Source organism: Mycteria americana, chromosome 14 (genome assembly GCF_035582795.1).
Source record: "Mycteria americana isolate JAX WOST 10 ecotype Jacksonville Zoo and Gardens chromosome 14, USCA_MyAme_1.0, whole genome shotgun sequence".
In the NCBI taxonomy this organism is placed as follows: Eukaryota; Metazoa; Chordata; class Aves; order Ciconiiformes; family Ciconiidae; genus Mycteria; species Mycteria americana.
The window spans coordinates 17,067,693-17,089,399 of record NC_134378.1 but is presented as its reverse complement, the minus strand read 5'-3'; the positions used below and the strand labels follow the sequence as shown (position 1 = coordinate 17,089,399).

At 40.6% G+C, this 21,707-nt stretch overlaps 1 protein-coding gene across 8 annotated transcripts in view; it reads left to right on the top strand.

Annotated features, from left to right (window-relative positions):
- Positions 1–21,325, top strand: part of RTEL1 (regulator of telomere elongation helicase 1) — a 53,530-nt gene extending 32,205 nt beyond the window's left edge. For 4 of the 8 annotated variants that reach the window (XM_075516973.1, XM_075516971.1, XM_075516974.1 and 1 more), the window contains 11 exons: positions 203–356; positions 1,993–2,147; positions 5,103–5,198; positions 6,788–6,998; positions 8,285–8,422; positions 8,984–9,100; positions 11,031–11,273; positions 12,842–13,018; positions 13,582–13,767; positions 14,285–14,388; positions 20,383–21,325. In XM_075516973.1, coding sequence (XP_075373088.1) covers positions 203–356; positions 1,993–2,147; positions 5,103–5,198; positions 6,788–6,998; positions 8,285–8,422; positions 8,984–9,100; positions 11,031–11,273; positions 12,842–13,018; positions 13,582–13,767; positions 14,285–14,388; positions 20,383–20,457 — 1,656 coding nt within the window. In that variant the 3' untranslated portion in view covers positions 20,458–21,325. Of the gene's footprint in view, positions 1–202; positions 357–1,992; positions 2,148–5,102; positions 5,199–6,787; positions 6,999–8,284; positions 8,423–8,983; positions 9,101–9,213; positions 10,484–11,030; positions 11,274–12,841; positions 13,019–13,581; positions 13,768–14,284; positions 14,389–14,549; positions 15,268–20,382 lie in introns of those variants that run through there. The other 4 variants (XM_075516975.1, XM_075516976.1, XM_075516978.1 and 1 more) reach the window with 4 other exon arrangements.
- The last annotated feature ends 382 nt before the right edge of the window (positions 21,326–21,707 follow it).

The following is a 21,707-nucleotide window of genomic DNA, read 5'->3' as shown; positions in this document are numbered from 1 at the left end:
TTAGCACTGTCTGTGTCAATTCTTAGTTATTTGATCCTTTTTTCAAGAGCACATAAATCCAGAGTGCTTAACAATCTTGCTGTAAAGGGTTATTTGGGAAAAAGGATATGTGTTTGGGTTGTTGCTGGGATTTTTGGTTGCAAAGGAAGTGGAGTGGAAGAGTAGCTTTTGCCTACTGTAACATTTTGTAAACTGCTTGCAGATGCCCCCACCCCTGCCACAATGCTCTTCCCGCTCTGCTGGGTCCCTAAGTGAAAGCGATTCGGCACCATCTACTTCATCTGAGCAGATCCTCTCCCTGAAAAAAGCCAAAAACTTGGATGACCATGTTCCCAGTTTGAAGAGGAAAAGAAAAGGTAGGTTTGGGTCCTCACAGATACACTCTTTTTTTTTTTTTTTTTTTAAGCTGAACCAAAAAAGGAGGAGCAAGAGACTAGAAACTGGAATGGGAGAGAAAGCGAGGAGAGCTCAGAGACTGATGTAAATATCTGATCAGAAAGGACATAGCTCGGCATTAGAAAATGGGGGAACCAGTTGCAACTACAGAGCAGAGAGGCAGATGGGCCTGAAAAGGTGTCCTGCAGAACAGGAGGAGTTTGGTGGAATGTCATAGATAGCTTAAAAAATAAGAACTGGCAGTCTGTTTCTGACTAGCACTGACTTTCATATTTCCTCCTTCCGTCCTGTTGTATAAATGACTCTTACACAGTAATCTGTCTAAGAAAATGGAAAGAGGGCGTTGACCTTGGAACAAAACAGTATTTTAAAATTTGTGGTTAGCTAATGCTGAAGAATTATATTTCGCAGATTGGATATTCTTTCAGAATGTTCCACTCCAGATTGCTTGCTGTTTTGGAACAGAACAATGAAGTTGTGTTTAAAACTGTGGTTCCAAAACAGTTATGACTGAGTGTGAGGGTGATTCACGTTACATCTAAGCCAGTGTGACTGCAGGTTGTCGTTGAAAGGGATTACTTTGGCCACCACTTTTTTTTTTTCTCCCTCAATTTCCAACTGCGCACTTATGCTCCTCCCCTTGATTTGAATTTGATTTGAATCCATCTATTGTGCAGCTGCAGAGCAAGCAGATGAGCTTGCTGAACCAATCTACCTTTCATCCATGTGACTGGTAGAACCATCTCAAAGGATGGGCTGGAATGTATGACTGGAGATAAAGGGAAGAAGCTGCATTGCCTCTTTTGGTATAGATTTTCAGTTGCATTGCATTAGCTGTAACATCAAACTGCACCTGTAATCATAGTTTTGGCTAAAGAGTTTCTTGTACTGACTTCTTAATTTATAGCATAATATACTTCCATTCTCCTCAAAATAGTGACTTTTCTTAGTAACTGACGGTTGAAGTAATTTCACCAAATAGTGGAAATATATTTTGAAGAGAATGCCTTTTAGAAGTAGCAAACTGATGCTAATTTAACACTACCTACGGCTCTAAATTCTTGTCTTAAAACCAAATATACCTGGATCCTGATTAGTGAGAATAGGTATTCTTGGGACCTGAGGGTGACTGTGTCTTATACGTATTGATACTGTGAGAATCGTAGGCTTTTAAAAAAACTTGTTCTGTTTAAAAATAGAAATCATATTTCATGGCAGAATCTCTTAAAAAACAGAAGCTCAGTTTCTGGGAAGTCCATAAAGCTAAAGTAGTTAAACAGACAACTATTGCAGTAAGACTTTTTCTTCATTGGTCTTAAGCCATTTTGAGGTTAAATATGACCATCACTTAAGGAAGAGTTTGACAGAAGTCCACCAGGTTGTGGTAACAAATGCTTGAGCAATTTTGGGATTGATTAACCAAAGCGGTGGTCTTACAAAGTCACGTAATGGAATTTTGCAAGATGTGGAAGATTAAACAAACCAATGTATCTTTGTGGATAGCTGCGTAACATTTTGAGGTATTACTAAGTCAAAGAAAATGCAAGAGAGAATGTGAAATGTTAATTTTTCATCTGTATTATGCTGTGATGCCAGTAAATGGAGATGGAGCATCCAGCCTATGCATGGAATATGAGCAAGAGCTTGTCTCACCTAGAAGACAATGTATTGGGCTCTTGGATGCATTGGAGCGCAATGAGAAGAGCAGTGAAGATGCAGAGGAGGAAAGTGACTTGGCGGGAGAGGAAAAGGTAATGGCAATGCTGTAGCAAAATACTTGCTTATAAGTCAAAATTGTAGGCTCTGAAGCAAAATGAGTTTGGCATTGATTTAAGATACCAGTTCAACTCTCTTTCAAGAAAACCTCACTGTAATCGGCACTGGTAACTGCAAGTTACAGTATAATATAGTTATATTATAATAATTAAGCTTAATCAAAGGGTTTCCTTGCCACATTCAACTAGATGACCAACAGGTACAGACTTGTGCTGTGCTCCCTAGCTGCTGACAACATAAATTCCTGGAAGTTAACCATGCTTTCTGGAGAGCAAAGAGCTCTCAAAGCAGAAGCTGGTAGATACACAGTTCCTCCTGGGTGGAATCTGTGTCAGCACTTGGTATATGAGCAGATATTGAGTTTAAAAAAAAAAAAAAAAAAAAGAGCGGGGGGGATGTTTATGAATTAGAACTTGCACTTTCAGATGAAATGTTTCTTTGATTTGCCTCAGAGAATGAATATTGCAGATTTGCAGAATATCTTACCTGAATCAAAAATCCACTATTGCATTAAGATCAACAAAGCTTCATCTGTGCTGTTCATTTTCTTTCCTCTTGGATTGGTATTTGTAATACATCAGTGATTAGGCTGCATTCTTGCTTTCCCAAAATCCTTGTTTGCAGTTGTTGGTGGGGTAGCTCCCTTACCTGGCTACTGTCAGCAGGAGTATTTTACTGCTGGCTTGCAGACTCAGTTTGACTGATGACTAGTGTGTGGACTCCAGGAATGCCTATTGCAACATACCTAAGCAGTTCGCTTAGGGGAAGAATGCCGAAGGGAAAGTGTGGACATGTAAGGAGCATCTAGGGAATATCTAAGGAGGCCTAAGGGAGACGGATGGAGACATGTACAAAACAGAGGGAACGTACAAACTTGGAAAAACAAACAAGGATAGAGAATTTTTTACTTGTGTGCAGCCAATTGAAAAATTGGCTCCATCACCCATGGGCTGCCACAACATAGATACCAGATCTTATTCTTTGGAAAGCCTGACACGTCTCCAGGGACTTGGTAACTCAGCTACAGTGTCTTGTTAACACAGCTGCACTGCTTTTGACATCGTTCAGCATTTCCTTAAGTCGGAGAAGTTGATGGTCCTGACGGCTCGGCAGTGAGTCAGCTCGTGTTTGCTTTTTATGTTCAGCTTTACTACCCATCTGTGGCTTGCAGAGAACCGTGGGGTCATCCTGTGCTGCTCTGATGCATTGATGACCTCTGGCACCAGAGATCTGGGGGGTGTTGTCCTGAGACATGCAATGCCTCCGGGGGAGCCAGCTTTCACCGAGCCTAGCACTGAGCTGATTTTAATGAGCACTGGATTTGGACTGGTAATGGGGTTGGTGCACTTTCATATCTTTCTTCACCATCCATCATAGTATCTGTGTTACCTTTTTTTTTTTCTTTTATCAAGGTTATACTGTACCCTTGTTCCCTAAATAATGGAAATTTAGCTGCTGTCATTCTGAAACAATTTGCTTGGGGTGAAAAAGAAGAAAAGAAGCCTTTGTCATCTCAAAAAAAAATCAGAATACAAAAAATAGTCTCTCAATCCATTTAAAGAATGATTTAATGATTTAAGTTGCCCTTAATCAGTTTTCCTTGTGAGATGTGCCTTATGGAGACTTGTCTTTCAGAAGCCTTATTTCTGGATCGTGCTATTCAAGGTGGTGCCTTTACATAGTCCAGGATTAAGAAGATGTTTTTGATCATTTTTCTGACTTATTGCATGTATCATAAATGTTTGACTTGCCGCTTGCATTCCAGTTCTTCATTCCATTACAAGATGCTTAAATAAAATATATTTAAATGTGCACTTAAATCATGGTCAGGCTTGTCTGGAATTCAGTATCCTTGCAGTATTATGAGTGCACTGAAGGTAGTATTTCTGAGTATCAGCAACTGACTTTACCAACTGGCAAATCTGAGGTTATTGGCTTTGGGTTTTGTTTATTTTTAATGTTGTTGGTTTAGTTGTAGTTAGTTTAATTTGACTCTGAAGCTCTGTGATCTGACTAGACATATTTAGAAGTCACAGTGGAATATAGCGGTACTGTTATGTGTCACTGGTTCCTCACAAATGAACAACAGTTTTCTGTAAATGCACTTATCGTTACATACTTGCTATGAAATTCTTTTATTGGGCAAGAGCAAAGAAATAAATCGCTTCCCATACCTGCTTTCTCAATAGGTGTGTAGAAACCAGCTGGCCATATGGGGCTATCCCACAGTTTCTTCTGTTACTTAGGTGACTGGTACTGGCTGGATCTAATATTGGAGACTCTGCTATTAAGCAATTCCACTCCTCTTGCTTATGCCCACTCAAGTCTCTTTTGGAGCTTTGTATATACCAGTATTCCCAGTCACTGCAGTACAAGCGCAATTCTTTGTTACTGGGAATGGGAGATGTTAAAGAGCTTGTCAGGCCACAAGTGCTTCTGCTACTGTCTCATCCTATCTGCTCTGATATTTTCTACAAGACTACTTAGGCTTCCCTTCTCAGTACCCCAAGAAAAGTCTGATAGAGGTTTTCTTCAGAAGAGAAGTACTTCCAGGCAGGAGAGTGAAGGGGCATGTGAGGCATCAGTTACACACAGGTATGTGTACGCTCTTAGGGCTACCCTGAAACAGTTAGCTGTAGGTCCAGCTTTGCTTAATTGGGAATCTGCACTATCAAGACCAACTTTTGTCTTTAATTTCCGCTGGTTTGGTCTCTCTTTCTGAATTGTCCAGTAAGTGATTACCTTCTAGAAACACGTATGTGTCCCAGGCTCTGTTGCAATAATTTAGTTGCAATGACTTGTTTTACTTTCTTGAATGGTGTCACAAACTGGGTTAACATGCTTTACTGCTGGAAATGGCTAAATTAAATGGACAATAAGTTTGAAAAGCATTTTTTTTGGACCTTTCTTCTTTTCTTTCATTTTTACAGGCACAACGTCTGTCAACACTTTCCCTTCAGTATGAGAAGAGGTTAATAGATGAGCAGAAAGGAGGAAGGAGGAAAATAAAGCTAGTCAGCAATACAGTATGTGTTTTCATGTGTCTGTGCCAGCCGTTTGATCTGCAGACTGCTTTAATTTGAATTGGAAATTTCCAGGCAGACAGATGACTGATGCCAGAATTATGTTTTTTCTCTATGTTGTAAATATTCATCAATGCGCATCTGAAACCTATTTCTGTCATGCTCTTTCTCAAATCTAGACATCACAGACCCAATCAAGCACAGGTCCAGGTGGGGCTAGTAGGTGAAATGAATTGTTTTCTGGCATTGACTACCTTGTGAACCTTGTGAACATCATCTCCCATTGACCAGGTGTGGTGGGTGGTTTCATTCTTTTTGATTAGAATAGAATAGAATAGTTCAGTTGGAAGGGGCCTACAATGGTCATCTAGTCCAACTGCTGGTAGAGCCTCAAATGGTATAACTGACCAGTTTTGGGTAAGCGATCGCATCCTAACCCCACCTGTGCTGGGTCATTGTTGCATGGTATGTTTGCAGTTGTGCATTATTGTTTTGTGCTGTCTCCAAACTCGGTTAACTCATTATGCAGCTAGTTGCTTAGGAGTCATGATAAATTCATGAGAATCCCCTGGGTGATTGCGTGTGCCAGTAGTTGTCCATGGCACTGTCCTAACTGGGTGCTGTCTGTCTGTCTGTCTGACTCCCAGCCACCTAGCAAACGAAACTGATAAAAGTAGTCACAGATCCTGAAGCCTAAAATATCCAAGGTGTGAGGAAGGGAGCGGGTTCATTGCAGAAGGTTGTGTTTGCAGGTTGTTCCTATCTGATGCCATGAGGAGTCAGCCTAGCCCTCAAGGTTTGGAGTAGGTGTCATTTCTCTTATTAAGCCTTCTCCTCAGACTAGAATTGTGCAATGAGACTTGGCTGCCTTCTCTAGGAATATTCCTCTGAAGCAGTCAGTTTTGTCAGCAGAGAAGGTGAATAGCATCGCTGCTCTTCTGTGAGGGAATGAACGCTCACAGATGTTAGAGGGATTAATGTTTTAGAAATAGATATAATAATCATCTGGGGAAATTAACAATATACTTGTGCCTCGGGATTGTCCCAGCAACACTGGTTTTTGTCGTGAAGACACGTGACAAGGGTCCAACAGCTTATACGTTCAAAGCGTGTGAGCACATTGTAATGCACAGTCACTTTCATAAAGGAGGGGTTGTTCTAAATCTTTTTGAAGTCCCTGCTGCTTGTGATTGTAGAAGAAGAATGTTTCCCAACACGAGAGAGTAATCTAGCTTGCTCATGTGTATAGTGTCTTCAAGAAGTGTCTTAGAGGAACCAAAATGCTCAAACACCTTCCATTCTTTGTATCTCTTGCTTCAGAGATTTATGTTTTTCAGTTGACTAGACATTTCCAGGAGGTAGGCCAGTTAGATTTGTGTTTATTCTGTGGCACTGAAGCTGTTTTGGTTTTTTTGGGAAATAACACATGGATACAGGCGTGACTACCATAACGGCAAGAGATAGTAACCTGTTAGTTGAGAGCATTAATTGTTCTGTGTGCTGGCGGAATTGTATATTGCTTCCATCTGAATTCATGTGAGAGTAACTCCTCAAGTCATACTGTTTACTGAAGAGTCTTCCTGTCTTTGCAGCAAGCTGATAAGAAAGCAGACCTGACTGAGCCAAAGAAGGCCCGAGCGACTTTGTACATCGCAACAGTGAAGGAGACCCTAAGCCAACAGAACTATGATCTCTTCTCTAAGGCTCTTCAGCACTACAAGAAGACAGATGACTTCCATGCTATGTTATCTCAAATGAGTTTCCTCTTTACAGAGGATGAAAAAAAGCATATCTTGTTACGAGGTATGACAACGTCCCTAGTATAGTTATATGACATGACCTTTGTCTTTTAAATAGACTTGGGTATTTCAGAGGTAAGTGTTCTGGATTTGAGGTATAGATCAATCAGGATGATAGTCATTAACATTTATCACTTTATATCCCCAGATCACACAGAAAACGTTCTCAAACTAATTATCATACATTATTACAGATAAGCCTGAAAAAAATCACATTCCATGGAAACTTGTGTTATTTTAAACTTTGCCTAAAAGTAGTATAGCTTATTCCCTGTGACTTAGGAGGTAAGATCAAGAGCGTGGTTGTGAGAGTTGGATATAAGCATTCATAAGGGTTCAGTGTTAAAGCAGTAAGTAAGTAGACAGAATATGTAGACAAATTTTCTATTTAAGTAATTGTGAGTATAAAGCAAGTGATCTGGGCAAGCATGAATAGTTTACTGGTTTAGCTGGTATTTTCTTGACTTTTAACAACTGCATTGACAGGAACTGGACTCCCACCAACATCTCTTCTAGTTGAACAGTGTTTTCTCTGTGAATTTTCCTTTCCCTCTCAACTTGTGAGCAAATGGGCAGATTTTTCTCTGACTTCTTTCATCTACTAAAATAAAAAAGTATAGTTACGCATCTTGTAAATTGTTTAAGGTTAATTTTGAGGTTAAGGAATGGGAAGCTCAGTATGGGCACTTAGTACTAATAGTAGCCACAGTCTGTTTCCCAATTTGCTGATCTTACTATATAAATAAGAAAATATTTGATCGCCAAATTAAGGTCTAAGTCTAGCTTTCAAAAGTGACAGGCACCTGAAACGTAAAGTTCATTTGACGTTTAGGCTTTTGGTTGCCAAGTGTTTTATGGTAAGGAAGAAAGACTAAGGTGTAAAATTAACAGTATATCAGTTATTCAAAGTACCAGCCTGGCAGATACTTTGACCCCACGGTTTATGAGGTGGTTTATGGCCTTTTGCTGCAAGTACCTATTTCACCAAGAGGTAAGCTACTATTTACAGTGACAAAATTATAGTTATTACCTACTGGTAATAATATTGCTGGAAATTTGCATGGTAGCTGACCTTTGTGTAACTTATAAGTGTGCTTATTGTAGAAATATTAGATAATGACATTTAGATTTTAAGTTATTTAGCAGCACTTTTTAACTTCATATTACCTAACCTAGAAGTCCTGCCATTGTAGGTTTCTGTGGCATTTATTACCTGTTGTGGACTGATTTTTCTTTTTCTTTTTTTTTTTTTTTCTTTTTTCCTCCCTCCCTCCCTCCCCCCCATGAAAGAATTTTACCAGTTTGTTCGACCTCAACATAAAAAACAGTTTGATGAAGCATGTTGTAATCTGACTGGAGTGGGCTGTGGCTACAAACCTGAGCACAGCCTCCTGCGGGAAGAGAGAGAGATACTGGCCAAGAAACTAGGTGAGGAGCTTGATTCAGCCCTGTGCTGGCAGTTGTATCGTTTGGACAATGTCCAATCTTAGAGCAAGACGTGTCTAATATGTAGAAATGTAAGGGTGGAAGGCAATTTAGTTTGATCAGTATTGAGCTAAGTCACTGCTCTGCATGATCCTCTTGCCTGCCTTCCATAAGCACACGCAGATGCCTGAGCATTAGTTACTGCCTAGTTAGTAATGATGCCATTTTATTTCAAAAGGGGATTGTACAGATCTATTTAAATCTTGAATCTAGTCTGTGGATTTAAAAACTTTGTGTGTACTCCTCTGTCATCTTTTCTACCCACATAGTGCCACCAGAACAGTGTATAGAGGGTAATCGTGTCCTCACCGAGCCTGTGAAATCTCTGAAACTCTGGAACAATAAAGTCCTAAAAAAAGCAGGGTGTTAGCTCATCCCCTCTTATCAGAGAAATATATCTACATCTTCAAGTGTTTTCAGCATAGAATGACATACTTTAAAATGCACCATTCTATGTTCCTTCTTCCCTAAGTTCACTATTAATGGACTGGTTTCATTTAACAGAAGAAAAACAGAGTCAGCAGAAAACAGCATTCTCAAAGGACTCGTGCACTCAGCTAAACCCTGGGCTCCACTTGAACCGGGGAGGATTCCACTTGACAACAGGACTGAATAGCGCAGGTACACTTCATGTTAAATAAAAACACAGTCCCAAGGTAATGCATGTTACGCTTCATTTCATCACGGACTGTAGATTCTCCTGGTGGGAACCAATGTTTTTTGTGTTCACCTAGCACAGTGGCTCACTATCTGTAGGTAGGAGCGATGGTAATTCAGAATTTTCAGCAAAGATTGTACAAAACGGAACACAAAAGCCAATAAGTTAAATCAAGGTGGATATGAAAGAAACTAGCTAAAGCCAGAAGTTTGCACTGGAGTCTGACCTGGTATATGTCAGTGAGGGAAAGGGCGAGTTGAGCACAAGACTGCTGGGCTTCTGTTTGTCCAGGGTTCATGAAAGAGAGCCATTTCAGGAACGTAATTTTAGGTTAGGTCAATATGAATCCAGGTATGAAGAAGAAGAAAAGAGTTCCTGTTCTGTTATTGGTAATGTGGACAGTCTGTTTTTTCTGCATAAACAGAGACTAGCAAATGTATTCTCACAATTGCACGTCATCTCTGTATGCATCCCTCCAATCTCGTACTGTCCAGTATTTATCTTTGAAATCAAAAGCTCATTTATGATTTGATTACAGATCTTCCTGAGAACTGTGGGGAATTTTTTGTATTTCTCTCAAGGAAATGAGTAGGATAGTTGGACAGCTTAGAAGTCTTTCTTTAGAGGGTAAAGAATAGTCAAAGGCCAGTCCTTTCTTTTCAAATAAATAAATAAATACAAAGCTGACGTTTCCTGGAAGGCTTTAAAAGCTTTTCATGTACGAAGCCATGTTGTTTCTTTTGATTTGTTTTCCTGTTTTTTATTGTAAGAACATTTGAACAAAACAGAATCTTTGGTAATTATTTCGTCCAGAGGTCCATGAGATCGATTTTCACAGAAACTTGTTTCCACTAATTGAGAAAATTAATACAATTAAACAGAAATAAATGCATGTATTATTTCTGTTATACTCCTTAAGTAGAGTATGCTCCTTGAAAGTGTCAGAAAGCTGTGTGATATGCAATAAAATATTATGAAAGTCACACCCATGTTTTTCCTCTTTCAGGAAATTGAACCAAGCCCATCTTTTAAAACTTCATTATCTTCTTTAACTTCTTTAAAAGTTCTTTAGTGGAGAATAAAGATCTAAATACCAAAAGATGTGGCTGGTTAATTTACATCAGTTTCTTATCATATAATTCATCCGTATTTGCATGCCTGTAATATGCAAAACAGAACTTTTTCCTCTAAAACTTATCAGAAATCAAAGGTTGACATTTTGACCAGAAGTCCACTTGGAATTTAGCAGGATGTTCATAGCTGCTCCTACCTTCTGTTGTACTCCTCCATTGCTCTTGCGCTATCTTGTGTGTTATTTCAGGTTAGTTATTCTTTTTTGACATTATGTTGTCAAACATGTGACGTTATGTGTGTGTTGGGAAACACACGCACACGCATGCGCCTTTTCTCCTTTTGTCAATAAGGGGTGAGAAATCCATTCTTTAAAATTGCTCTCAACAGTTTACTTGCCCATGTGTCAGGCCAGCATAGTTGGTTAAGCCATCTGTTTAAAACGCTTCTACTCCTTCAGTGTGGCACAAAACCTGATTTATTGCTGACCTCCATGCACAGTGTCTTCTGTGTCACCTTTTTCTCATTCCCCAGTGACCCTCTGACACATTGCTCCATTTAAAAGGTCAAAATAACTCCAGAAGATGCTAAAAGTGATCCCCAGAATTTATTTGCTCAGTTGCCATTTCCGGGAGCAGGTCTTGGCTCTGCCCACGGCCGTGCCAGAGGGAGGTGCGTGGTTGTGCAGGCAGTGTTGGCTTTACCACTTTGAAGTAGTCCAGGAACACCCTTCTGAATGAAAAGAGAAGTCAATACAAAGGAGTGACCTCTCTGTCTCTGTTCTTCCCCCAGCCCTGCTCACATGTGTTCTTTGTCTCTCAGGGCAGAATGCCAGTCGAGCTCCAAGGAAAGACACTGAAAAAGCTTCGAGCTCTAGGAGAGATCACCACCAGGTCCTCAGGACTACCTATCTCAACGACGTGAAAAGGGCTTTGAACAAAAGCTCTTACAGCCGTTTCTACGAAGCTTTGTTAGCTTACAAGAAGACAGATAACTATGATGCGATGATATCGGTGATAGCAGCCCTCACCACTGAGAGGCCAGAAGACTTTCATCTCCTACAAAGTATGGGTTGTTTTTGTTTAAATCACTTTTATTTAGTTGAAAAGGAGATGTAGGTGCTGTGATCTCATGTGAGCAATAACCTTTCACTGGTCATTAGTGTGCAGATTCTCCACTTTTAGGAAAAACTTCTAGCATTGCTAAACTTCACCTCTCCCATATTTTGGTTTAGTAAACCAGATAAATGGATCAGCAGGAAAGATGTGTTAAATGAATGTCAGTCAGAGAGCAAAAAATGTCAAGGTTATAAAATATTATCTCTGTTCAGTTAGAGATTGTCCATTAAAAGCTTTCGATAAGACCTCAGTAATTCCAGTCCGAACCTTCAGTCAAACTAACTTCAAGTCAAATGATTTCATTGCCTTTTTTTCTCCTCAATTACTACAAGTGATTGTTCTTTAGAAAAGACAGTGCTGGCTGGCTCAATTTTGTTCTCATGACCATTGATTGCTATACTGGTGCTAAGCTCTTAGATCACTTCCAGGTTTTGGGATAAACAGTCACACTTTTGATTCGCTATTCTTCCGCAGAGCTTTACCTGGGAATAGTTATGGAACTATGTCATGATTTAGTATCCTTATCATTCATCATAATCTTTTAGAAATTTCAAGCTGATATTTATTTTCTCAGAAGGGGGTTGTTTTGGGTTTTTTCCTTTCATGGGTTTAATGATGAAAGGATTTAGGAAGCTACAAGTTTTCAAAATTTGAAATTGAGCTTTATTGTTCAAAAAAAAAGAAAAAGGAAGAAGAAAAGGGGTTATATGCTGGTCTTGTTTGCCTTGATGGAGACATCTTGTCTTGTGCTATGTAACACCTCATTTCCACCTTCTCCCTTGTTTTGGTGTGAACTCCTCTGCAGGAAATGATGCATACAGTGTATGCTGGGAAATGCTGATGTAGTTTCATTTGTTGTCTTTAGGAAATAACAATTAGTATTCCATTGACCTTGAAGAGATGTCACAGTCTCCAAATTTATAGAAAATAATGGGGTTTTTGTGGTGCATTAACTCGTGAGATTAGTCTTGACACAGTGAAGGGTGGGAGGGAAATGAACTGTGTGGCACTGTGACTCATAATCTCTCCCTGAGCATTCTTTCTCGCAGAGAGTCAGTATCTTTACTAAGCAAATGTTTTGACCTCAGAGGACTTTATGGTGGAATTTTGTGAGCTTGGCAGTAAATCATAATTGGGATTTTTTTAGAATTTCTGTATATAGGTTGTGAATCTTTCCTTTTTGAGAAAGTCTTTTCAGATATTCTGTACATACCTGATTTCCCTAGATCAGTTGTCACGCAAAGGGCTGGATCAGGTATTTTATGCTTTTATGGAAGAATTTCGAGGTAAGTTGAGATTATTTTCAATACTAAATACTCATCTGTCTTCTGGCAAGGAAAACCCCATAATTATAAAATCAACAAAAGCCAACCTGTTTAGCCAACCTGAAGATACCCTGAGGAATATGGCTGATCTTGTTCAGCTTCCAAAGAATTTCTCCCCTCCAAAGCAAGGAGTCTTCCATGGTCAGGCATTTATTTTCCTATTCATTTGGCTGTATTTTCTTTTGGACAGGATTTTACATGTTTGTGCGCCCTCATCACAAAGAGCAGTTCAAACAGATGTGTAAAGATTTGACTGGAATGGTCTGTGGCGAGGGAGAGAAGCAATTGCAACAGCAGCTGCAAGGTGAAGGGAGCCCTCCAAGTTTGGAGAGCTGGTGCACTAAAGGAGAAAACAGCCACGTACAAGGTTGGGAATGAACGTTTGTCTGAAGTTTAGAATCACCTTTATTATTATGATGGGTAGTGTCTGACAGCCTTAGCTGTGGGCTGGGGCCGCCCTGCCCTAGGTGTGTAAAGGAAGATCAAAGCAATTACCATGTCCGAATTGAGATCAAAAAAAGTGTAAGATAGATGGCAACGTGAGATGGGGCAGTGCAAGGAAACACAAAGAAAATTATTGTGCCATCTTTACACTGTTAGGTGGGTTAGGGGTGAAGGGAAACGTTTTGCACCTAAGTGGGGTGGGGGCAGGAGTGGATCAAGATTGACTGTGTCCAGGAAGAATTTGCCACAAAACTATTTCAATATAAAGAGTCCCTTTCAGTAATAACGTGTGTTAGTATCAGAAACTTCTGTTAACCAAGGAGTATGGCATCAAAAAATAGTTATTCAAATTGTTTTGTTGTTCTTATACAATGAGAACTTACTGAACTTACTGCTAATTGTGTTTTGCAGAGTGTGTGCATTGTGTTCTGCATTATACTGTTTTGTATGCTGGTTTGTTTTGTTTGGTTGGTTTTTTATAACCAGATGCAGCCTCTTCTAAGGGTGAGGTACCGGAGAAAATTCAGAGAAAGATTTCCTCCTTCTGCTTTAACCAGAAAAGCAAACTTGAATTGCCAATGACCAAAGTATCAAAAGAAACCAGTAACGTAAGAGCACCCACAGGCTCTGGAGCTGTGCCTATCTTTCCCCTAGAAATGGAGCCAGAGTGTGGTAAGTATAGGTGAGGTTTTGGATGCAATTCTGTAATACTTGAGAATAAAGATAAATTATAGAAATGAGAGCTGTGCTGCTGATCAGTTAAATAATGACTGGTTCATGCCGATATTTGCACAGGTGCAGTAGTGATTAGCATGGTTTGCTAAGTAGAATTTGTACTTTCTGCTACTTGCATATGTTCTTTCAAAGTACTTCATTGCCTTTATCACAATGATGTAATAGTTTCCTGAGAACTTATGGATTTTTCTCGACAACTTCCTTGTAAAGCAAGGATGTAACCTCAGTTTCTAAATGTGGATCTGAAACACCAAGAGACTGAGGTCATGTGTAACAGGTCATGTAACAGGGTCAGGTATTGCACTATTAAGGTAGTTCATAAAGCTCACGGTCATTGTTTTCTGGACTGCGCTGGAAAGGTATATGCATGAGAATTTCACAGGTGATTACTGGAATGTAGTCACTTCCTCCCTCTCTTTCTCTCTCCCCCTCTCTCCCTCTCTCTCTGTTCTAGGAAGATTCCAGTGCTCTAACTGCAAATCTGAGGATGATGTGCCTTTTAAATGTCCATTATGTGACTTCACTTGCTGCAAAACATGCTGGGAGCAGTTCTTAAAGGTTATCTTGTTTACTGGTTTCAGTTTTTCCTGAAACTGCTGGTGAATTTTGTGCTTTTCAGGAGAACCATGTGGACAGCCCCAGAAACAGAATTCCTCTGTTTACAGAGAGAACACCTAAATTCTGATGGAAGATTTACCACTTGTTTTATTACTTTCCAGGTTCTGCGATGTCATTGAAGGCAGACCTCTGCCTTATGCTGTCTTTTTTTACACCTTTACAGCTCCTTCTGAGCTTCCTCCAAATGTTTTCCCATCTAGAGCTATGCAGGCAACAAGCTGTGGAGTCAACTTGAAAAGGAAACTTTTCTTCTACATCTGAACCTTTATTTTAATTCTCTTTTCTTGCTTAGTTTCATAATTTTCCCCATCTAAAAACCTACTCTAAAGCACTATCATGAGATGAGGCAAATTCATGCTCAAATATCTCCTGTGTTCTCCTGTCCTTTGGTTTTCCTGGCCGAGTAACTTGGTGGTTGAAATTCTTTAGGTAAGAGGATGTAACTGATCCCACAGTGCCTGTGTTTTGGTAGCATCTTACCCAACACTTGATTCGGCAGCCAGGTATTAATAAACTGTGACCCTGGGCATGGAAGTCTAAGATAAGAGTTGAGTGGTTTCTAAACATCCATAGGTGACGAGGAAGGCTACTAATCAATGGAGCTCAGGAACCTACCTGAAAACAGTACAGAAGGAAAAGAAATTTCTTCAACCTGTGAATCTATAAGCAAGTACAAAATAATCAGTCATTCCAAGTTCCAGAGGAAGGTCTTTTTCTTGGGAAGAAGACACTTAATTATTTCAGCTAAGTGTAGAAAATAAATAGTATACTAACATTCAAATAAAATGGTGGATCGATGGGCTGAGGCCAGCTGTATGGGGTTCAACAAGGCTCAGTGCCGGGTCCTGCACTTGGGCCACAGCAACCCCATGCAACGCTACAGGCTTGGGGAAGAGTGGCTGGAAAGCTGCCCGGCAGAGAAGGACCTGGGTGTGCTGGTCGACAGCCAGCTGAATATGAGCCAGCAGTGTGCCCAGGTGGCCAAGAAGGCCAACAGCATCCTGGCTTGTATCAGCAATAGCGTGGCCAGCAGGACTGGGGCAGTGATCGTGCCCCTGTACTCAGCACTGGTGAGGCCGCACCTTGAATACTGTGTGCAGTGTTGGGCCCCTCACGACAAGAGAGACATTGAGGGGCTGGAGCGTGTCCAGAGAAGGGCAACGGAGCTGGGGAAGGGTCTGGAGCACAAGGCTGATGGGGAGCGGCTGAGGGACCTGGGGTTGTTCAGCCTGGAGAAGAGGAGGCTGAGGGGAGACCTCATCGCTCTCTACAATGACCTGAAAGGAGGGTGTAGAGAGGTGGGGTCGGTCTCTTCTCCCAGGTAACAAGTGATGGGACGAGAGGAAATGGCCTCAAGTTGCACCAGGGGAGGTTTAGACTGGATATTAGGAAATTTTACTTCACTGAAAGGGTTGTCCAGCACTGGACCAGGCTGCCCAGGGAAGTGGTGGAGTCGCCATCCCTGGAGGTATTTAAAAGCCGTTTGGATGAGGTGCTTAGGGACATGGTGTAGTGGTGGGCTTGTTGGTGTTAGGTTTACGGTTGGACTCGATGATCTTAAAGGTCTTTTCCAACCTATACGATTCTGTGAAAATATAACAACCAAGACAGACTTGGTCCAAGAGGAATATAGAATAATGTCCAGACTGATGTTCTCAGACATATAGCTCCTAGAGGGAATTCAGAATAGCTGTTCAACTAAATTTCATCCTCAGTCTGCTATGCCATATTAAAAATGTTAAAATCCTGAAGTATTGGATTATAAGGAATATATGTAAGAAAGTACAAGAAAGCCAAAGGAAGGCATCTCATGTTTGCTGCAGATTGGGCAGTCAAACCAATTGCCTTGAACAGGCATTACCACTGCCTACTCAATTGTTCCTTTTATGCCAAAGTATAACGGGGATGAACATCTGACAGTCAGCATAGTCCACTTCAGAAAAGACTCTAAGCAAGCCATGACAAGAATTTTACTAGCATGTGTTCATAATCTCTGCTGCTTGAGACTTGAGTTGATTAAGGAACAGAATGAGCTCCCTGGAGAGTTTGTTTTTTTGATTAGGCAAACATTTATTATCCCACGGGGATGTTATGTTATCTCGGACCATAAATTTTATCTTATAAATGTGTGGGGAAAAACTTTTGCCAGTAAGATGTAATTTGTAATTGTTGCTTCATCAGCTTAAGAATGCACAAAATTAGAACTGTTGTATATTGAGCAATTGAACTGCCCTGTTCTGTGGGTTTTGTCTTGAAATTGGTCATTCTGAGGTCTGGTTTTCTCCTTAATCCCCAAGTTAATGAGCATTTTCGTAGCTCATAGATAAATCACAAAGTTTGCTCAGCCTCAATTTTTTTTAATCACTCCTTTTTCTGATTGCACATCTCTCTGACTGGGGATTAAAATAGTCTGGTCTACTAGATCAGACTGTATTTCAGATTTAAGTACTTAAATGCATCCAGAGGAGGGCAACAAAGCTGGTGGAAGGGCTGGAAGGAATGTCCTGTGAGGAGCAGCTGAGGACTTTGGGTTTGTCTAGTTTGGAGAAAGGAGGCTGAGGGGTGACCTCATTGCTCTCCACAGCTTCCCGAGGAGGGGATGTGGAGAGGGAGGTGCTGAGCTCTTCTCCCTGGTATCCTGTGATAACACCCAGTCTGGGAGCAGTTCAAAGCTGTGTCAGGGGAGGTTCAGACTAGATATTAGGAAACGTTTCTGTACCGAGAAGGTGGTCAAACACTGGAACAGGCTTCCTAGAGATGTGGCTGATGCCCCAATGCCCTTAATAATATGCTTTAACTTTTTGGTCAGCCCTGAAGTGGTCAAGCAGTTGGACTAGATGATCATTGTAGGTCCTTTCCAACTGGAAGTATTCTTTCTGTTCTATTCAGATACCCAATACAAAGCCATGTTTGAGGAAATGAGTCATTCCCCACGGGTCATTTGTTATTAATGACTTCCATGTTTGCCGCTTACTTGAATAATGTTGCTAGTTTCACTGTAATTTCATCCCACGTTGAAATTAGGTGATAGCAAGGGAAAGAAAATATCTGTGTTTTTTCTTAGCAAGGTGAGTCAGAGCTTTGCTTTGCGGTAGCACACCACAGCCCTGTGAGGTGAACACAGTCTTATAATTTGTAAAGATCAGGGAAGACAGCTATAGTTTGACGCAAATAATCAGAACATAATGGCAGATACACTGCGTCAGGGGAAAGGTCCAGCCAGCCTGGCATTCTGTCTCTGAAAGTGGCCAAAAAAGGATGGCTAGGAAAGGATAAAAGAACATGGCAGGCATGAGTGATGATTCTTGCAGGTAACCTCTCAGCCTCGAAGCTGTTTGCAGCACAAGAACTCCCTGAGCTGAAGGTTGCTTCTGTATATTAAGAAACCTCCGATGCATTTCCATCGCATCGCTTAATTCCCTTTGGACGCAAATGAACTTGTCCATCCATGTCCTACGGCAAGCACTTCCACAGCTTAGCCAAACGTTATGTGAAGAACCATCTCATTTTTTTGTTGTCACTTTGAACCTGCTTCTTGCTAGTTCAGTTTAATGCCCCGCTTGTTTAAAAAGGACAAACAAAATATTCTTCCAGTTCTCAAGAAAACACATCATGGATATCCTGTCCTTTGCAAGTGCACCTTTGGGGTCTTTACATACACCGCCAGCATGGTCCATTTGCCTCTTCCATAGACAACGTACATCAAAGGCCTTATTTCTAAGACTGTTTTTCTTTTTCTTGCTCTGAACAACTAACCTGGGTGTGGAGGATGCAAGAAGCATCTTCTCACCAGCTGAGACCTTTTGTTCTACTGTTCAAGCACCCCTCAAGGCTCAGCATGACTGACATTCTATCGTCTTCGTTATGGGGAACACGAAACTCTCCTCACCTGTTCTTAATTACAGGATACCTTTCTGGTGATGAATGGTTCTCGGTATACAGTAGTGTTAGCTTGGTTATGATACAATTCAAGTGTAGTTTGGTTAATGAAAAGTCAAATAGCTTGTAGTTTGGGATATTACTTGAGGACTGATGGAGAGAGGCACTTCTCCCAGTAATGAGGCAAAACTGTTCTCTGCTAGTCACACAGATGAGAAGGAAGAACAGCTTGGTTGGGAGCAGAGGATGGCAAACAGGAAGAATATTATTCCATGTTTCTCTGAAACCTGTCCCAGAGGAACCATCTCCTAACACCCATCCTCTCCTACCCATGCACTGGTTGGTTGTACAGACAATTGACTCCATTCATAGAGGTACCCTTACCAGAAGGAAATGAGCAACCATGCTTGTTGTGTCTGAGCTCTGAACTCTCATCAGATGGCATTGGGCTTTGTCACCCCTGACTGGGCTGGATTTGAAAACTTGTCTTTTTTTCTTTGCCAACAAGTTACTCACTATGTTTCTTCAGCTCAAAAGCACTTTGCATATTGTCCTACGAGGAAGTGACTAACAGCCTGTCATTCAAAATGCAATGACTTGGCTTTTTGCAAATTGTGGTGTCTTTTCTAATTGTTATTTTACTGAAAGAAGTTAGTGGTGGGGAGAGAGGCAGCGAATAATTTGGGAATGTTTTGGAAGCTTTTGGAGGAGCAGACAGAACTGCCTGCAGCTGGAGGAGTATTAGAGGGGTTAGTGCTGGGGCGTGTTGGGTGATTTTCAATGCGTTAGGGGAAACCTTGCAGAGGCTCTGCCAATATACGCCGCTTTGGGGTCGTTTTCTGGGCAGAGGCCTATTGCTGCTTTTCAATGTTTAAATGCACCATTTATTCAGGCTCTTTTTGCAGGTATTTCAGAGAGACTGAGCTGTTCTCATTTGGACTTTCTGTAATATGCGCAAATAATGTACGATTTCACAATTCTATATGACACTTAAAATTTTCAGAGCTCTTTTGACAAATCACTGTCTAAGGTGGGTTTTCCTCTCCCCCTCCATTTATGGTATTTCAATCAATGCTTCTAGAATCAAAATACTAGTGCCCGAACCTACTTTGCAGTCTACATCTTTTGTTACATGGATTAACTGTAACATGGATTTGTAACACGGATTATGGATTTTGGATCCTTGGATTACGGATCCAAATTTGGATCCTTGGATTATGGATCCTTTTGTAACATGGATTATGGATTAACTTCCGTACTGTAGGGAGGCCTGCACAGTGCCACTGATGCCTATGGAGCTGGCAATTTTCTCACAAAGATTAATGTTTTAAAAAAATTTTTACTATCTCACTTTTTAAATAAGCAGAGCATTTTAGTTTTACTAGAAATTTGCAAGATGTAAAAAGAACAGTTGGGATTCATCTGCAGGTCCAATGGCTAAAGACCAGACTTTAAAGATTAGGGAAGAACCAAACTGAAACCTGGGTGAAGAAATGGTTGCCTCATGTACCCAGTCTTCTGCTGTTACCGAGAAAGGTGTGTGGTGGTATGAAGAAATCAATGTACTTGGTTCCCCCACAAAACTCTGGCCATGACCACATGTGTCACCCATGTCCTGGTATACCCAGGAGGTCAATTCCTTCTCCTCTGTGCAAGAGGAAGCAGGAGTTCAGGGAACTCATCAGCCATTTCATGGGATTCTACTAATAACGAGTCCATCTATACTTCCCAACAGCTCTTGCAGGCTCTGTATTTCCTCATTCCTGTATTTTAGTCTTCCAGCTATGTCATAGCTGTAATTAATGAGACAACTGCTGTCAAGTTTGTTGCTACTTCACTGGGAGGCTTTCTTTTTTCCTACTTTTATTACTAGCAGTTAAATAACTGACTGCACGATAACACTACATGTAAAAATAGTAGATACAACGTCTTGGGGACTGTCAAATGACTAGCATGGCTTATAGTTCATATTGGACAATAACAAACTTAATGGAGAAATGTAATATATTATCTGTATGTACGTAATACATGTATTTTGTTCACTTATTTATATAGATGAGGAAGAAGTGCCCAGAGTGCCACAGTGATGTGAAGAAGCAGCGATTAATCCAAGTCTTCTTCTGGTCATAATCTCACTGACGGGAAGGACGAGTACTTTGTATCGGCAGAAAGAAACCACTGCACGCTGGCTCTCAACCTGCACGGAAGCAGGATGAAGGTTCATTTAAATATTTTTTGATCCTTGGCTCTGGATTACATGCTGTGCACCAGCACGTATCTTTTCTTCCTACAAAGGTGATCAAGTCTGAAAAGTGTCTCTCCTTCAGCACTGGCAGGGTACAAAGCAGAATATTGTCCTCTCTTGAACTAAGAAGGTTAATTTCTTACTTATATTAGCCTGTAAATTCTACTGTGGCCACTCTTAGGCCGAAATTTTATGTCCTGGAGGTGGCTGCCATTCATGGGCCCTCCAGGTGATACCAGAGCCTGGAAAAACCCTAGCCATAGTACTACAGTGGAACTGAGCTGGCTAAATGAGGCCAGACTACCCATCCTTACTTCACTGGTGTTCCTGGAAGAAGTGATTCACATTCACAGTTTGGTGTTTGGCAGCAGCTGCTGTCTGTGATAGCAGAAGGTACTGAAAGGATGATTTTTTAAAAACAAATTCCAGTGGCTGGATAGTGAACAGAAACACTCCCTTGCATCTGCTGTGCACTCTGAAGTCCGATTCCTTCCATCGTCCTGGGATTTTTGGAAACATGCTTCTAAGGAGGCTTTATTTTCTGCTCAGTACTGATATTTCCATTCTGCCTGTGTTATCTGATGTTTACTTTCCAAGAAGAAAAAAAGACTAATTGATTTAAAACTTTAAAATAAATCAAGTTAGATGGGTTAAAAAAAAATTCCTTAGTACTTCCACTCTCTGTGAGTAGTGGATATAAGTGGTTAACCTGAAAAATTGTATCAATTTTAAAGCTTCAGTAGCTGCTGTAAATTAAACTATAAATAAAACCATTTTGGTCTTAATTGGGTTTTGTTTGTTGGTTTGGGGTTTGTTTTGTTTTAAATTTTGCCAGGTATAAAACCATTGGGTGTTGAGGTATTGAGTCCCAAGGGCCCTGTTAGGAATAAGTGGAGAGGTTTATACTGTGGGATTTTTGACACTTGAATATTTTTGTTTGACATAAATGAGCAAAGGGTTGTATTCTCACCTGCTAATTAGTTTTGGGGTCCCTGTGATGACAGAGACACTTCATATAGCATATGTTTTCAGAATTTTCTGGGAGAATATATTCTTTAATAATTTTAGGGGTGGCTTTTTTATCTCAGCCTGTAGGTGGATTTCATACCGATGGAATTTTGGAAAGTTTTATGTT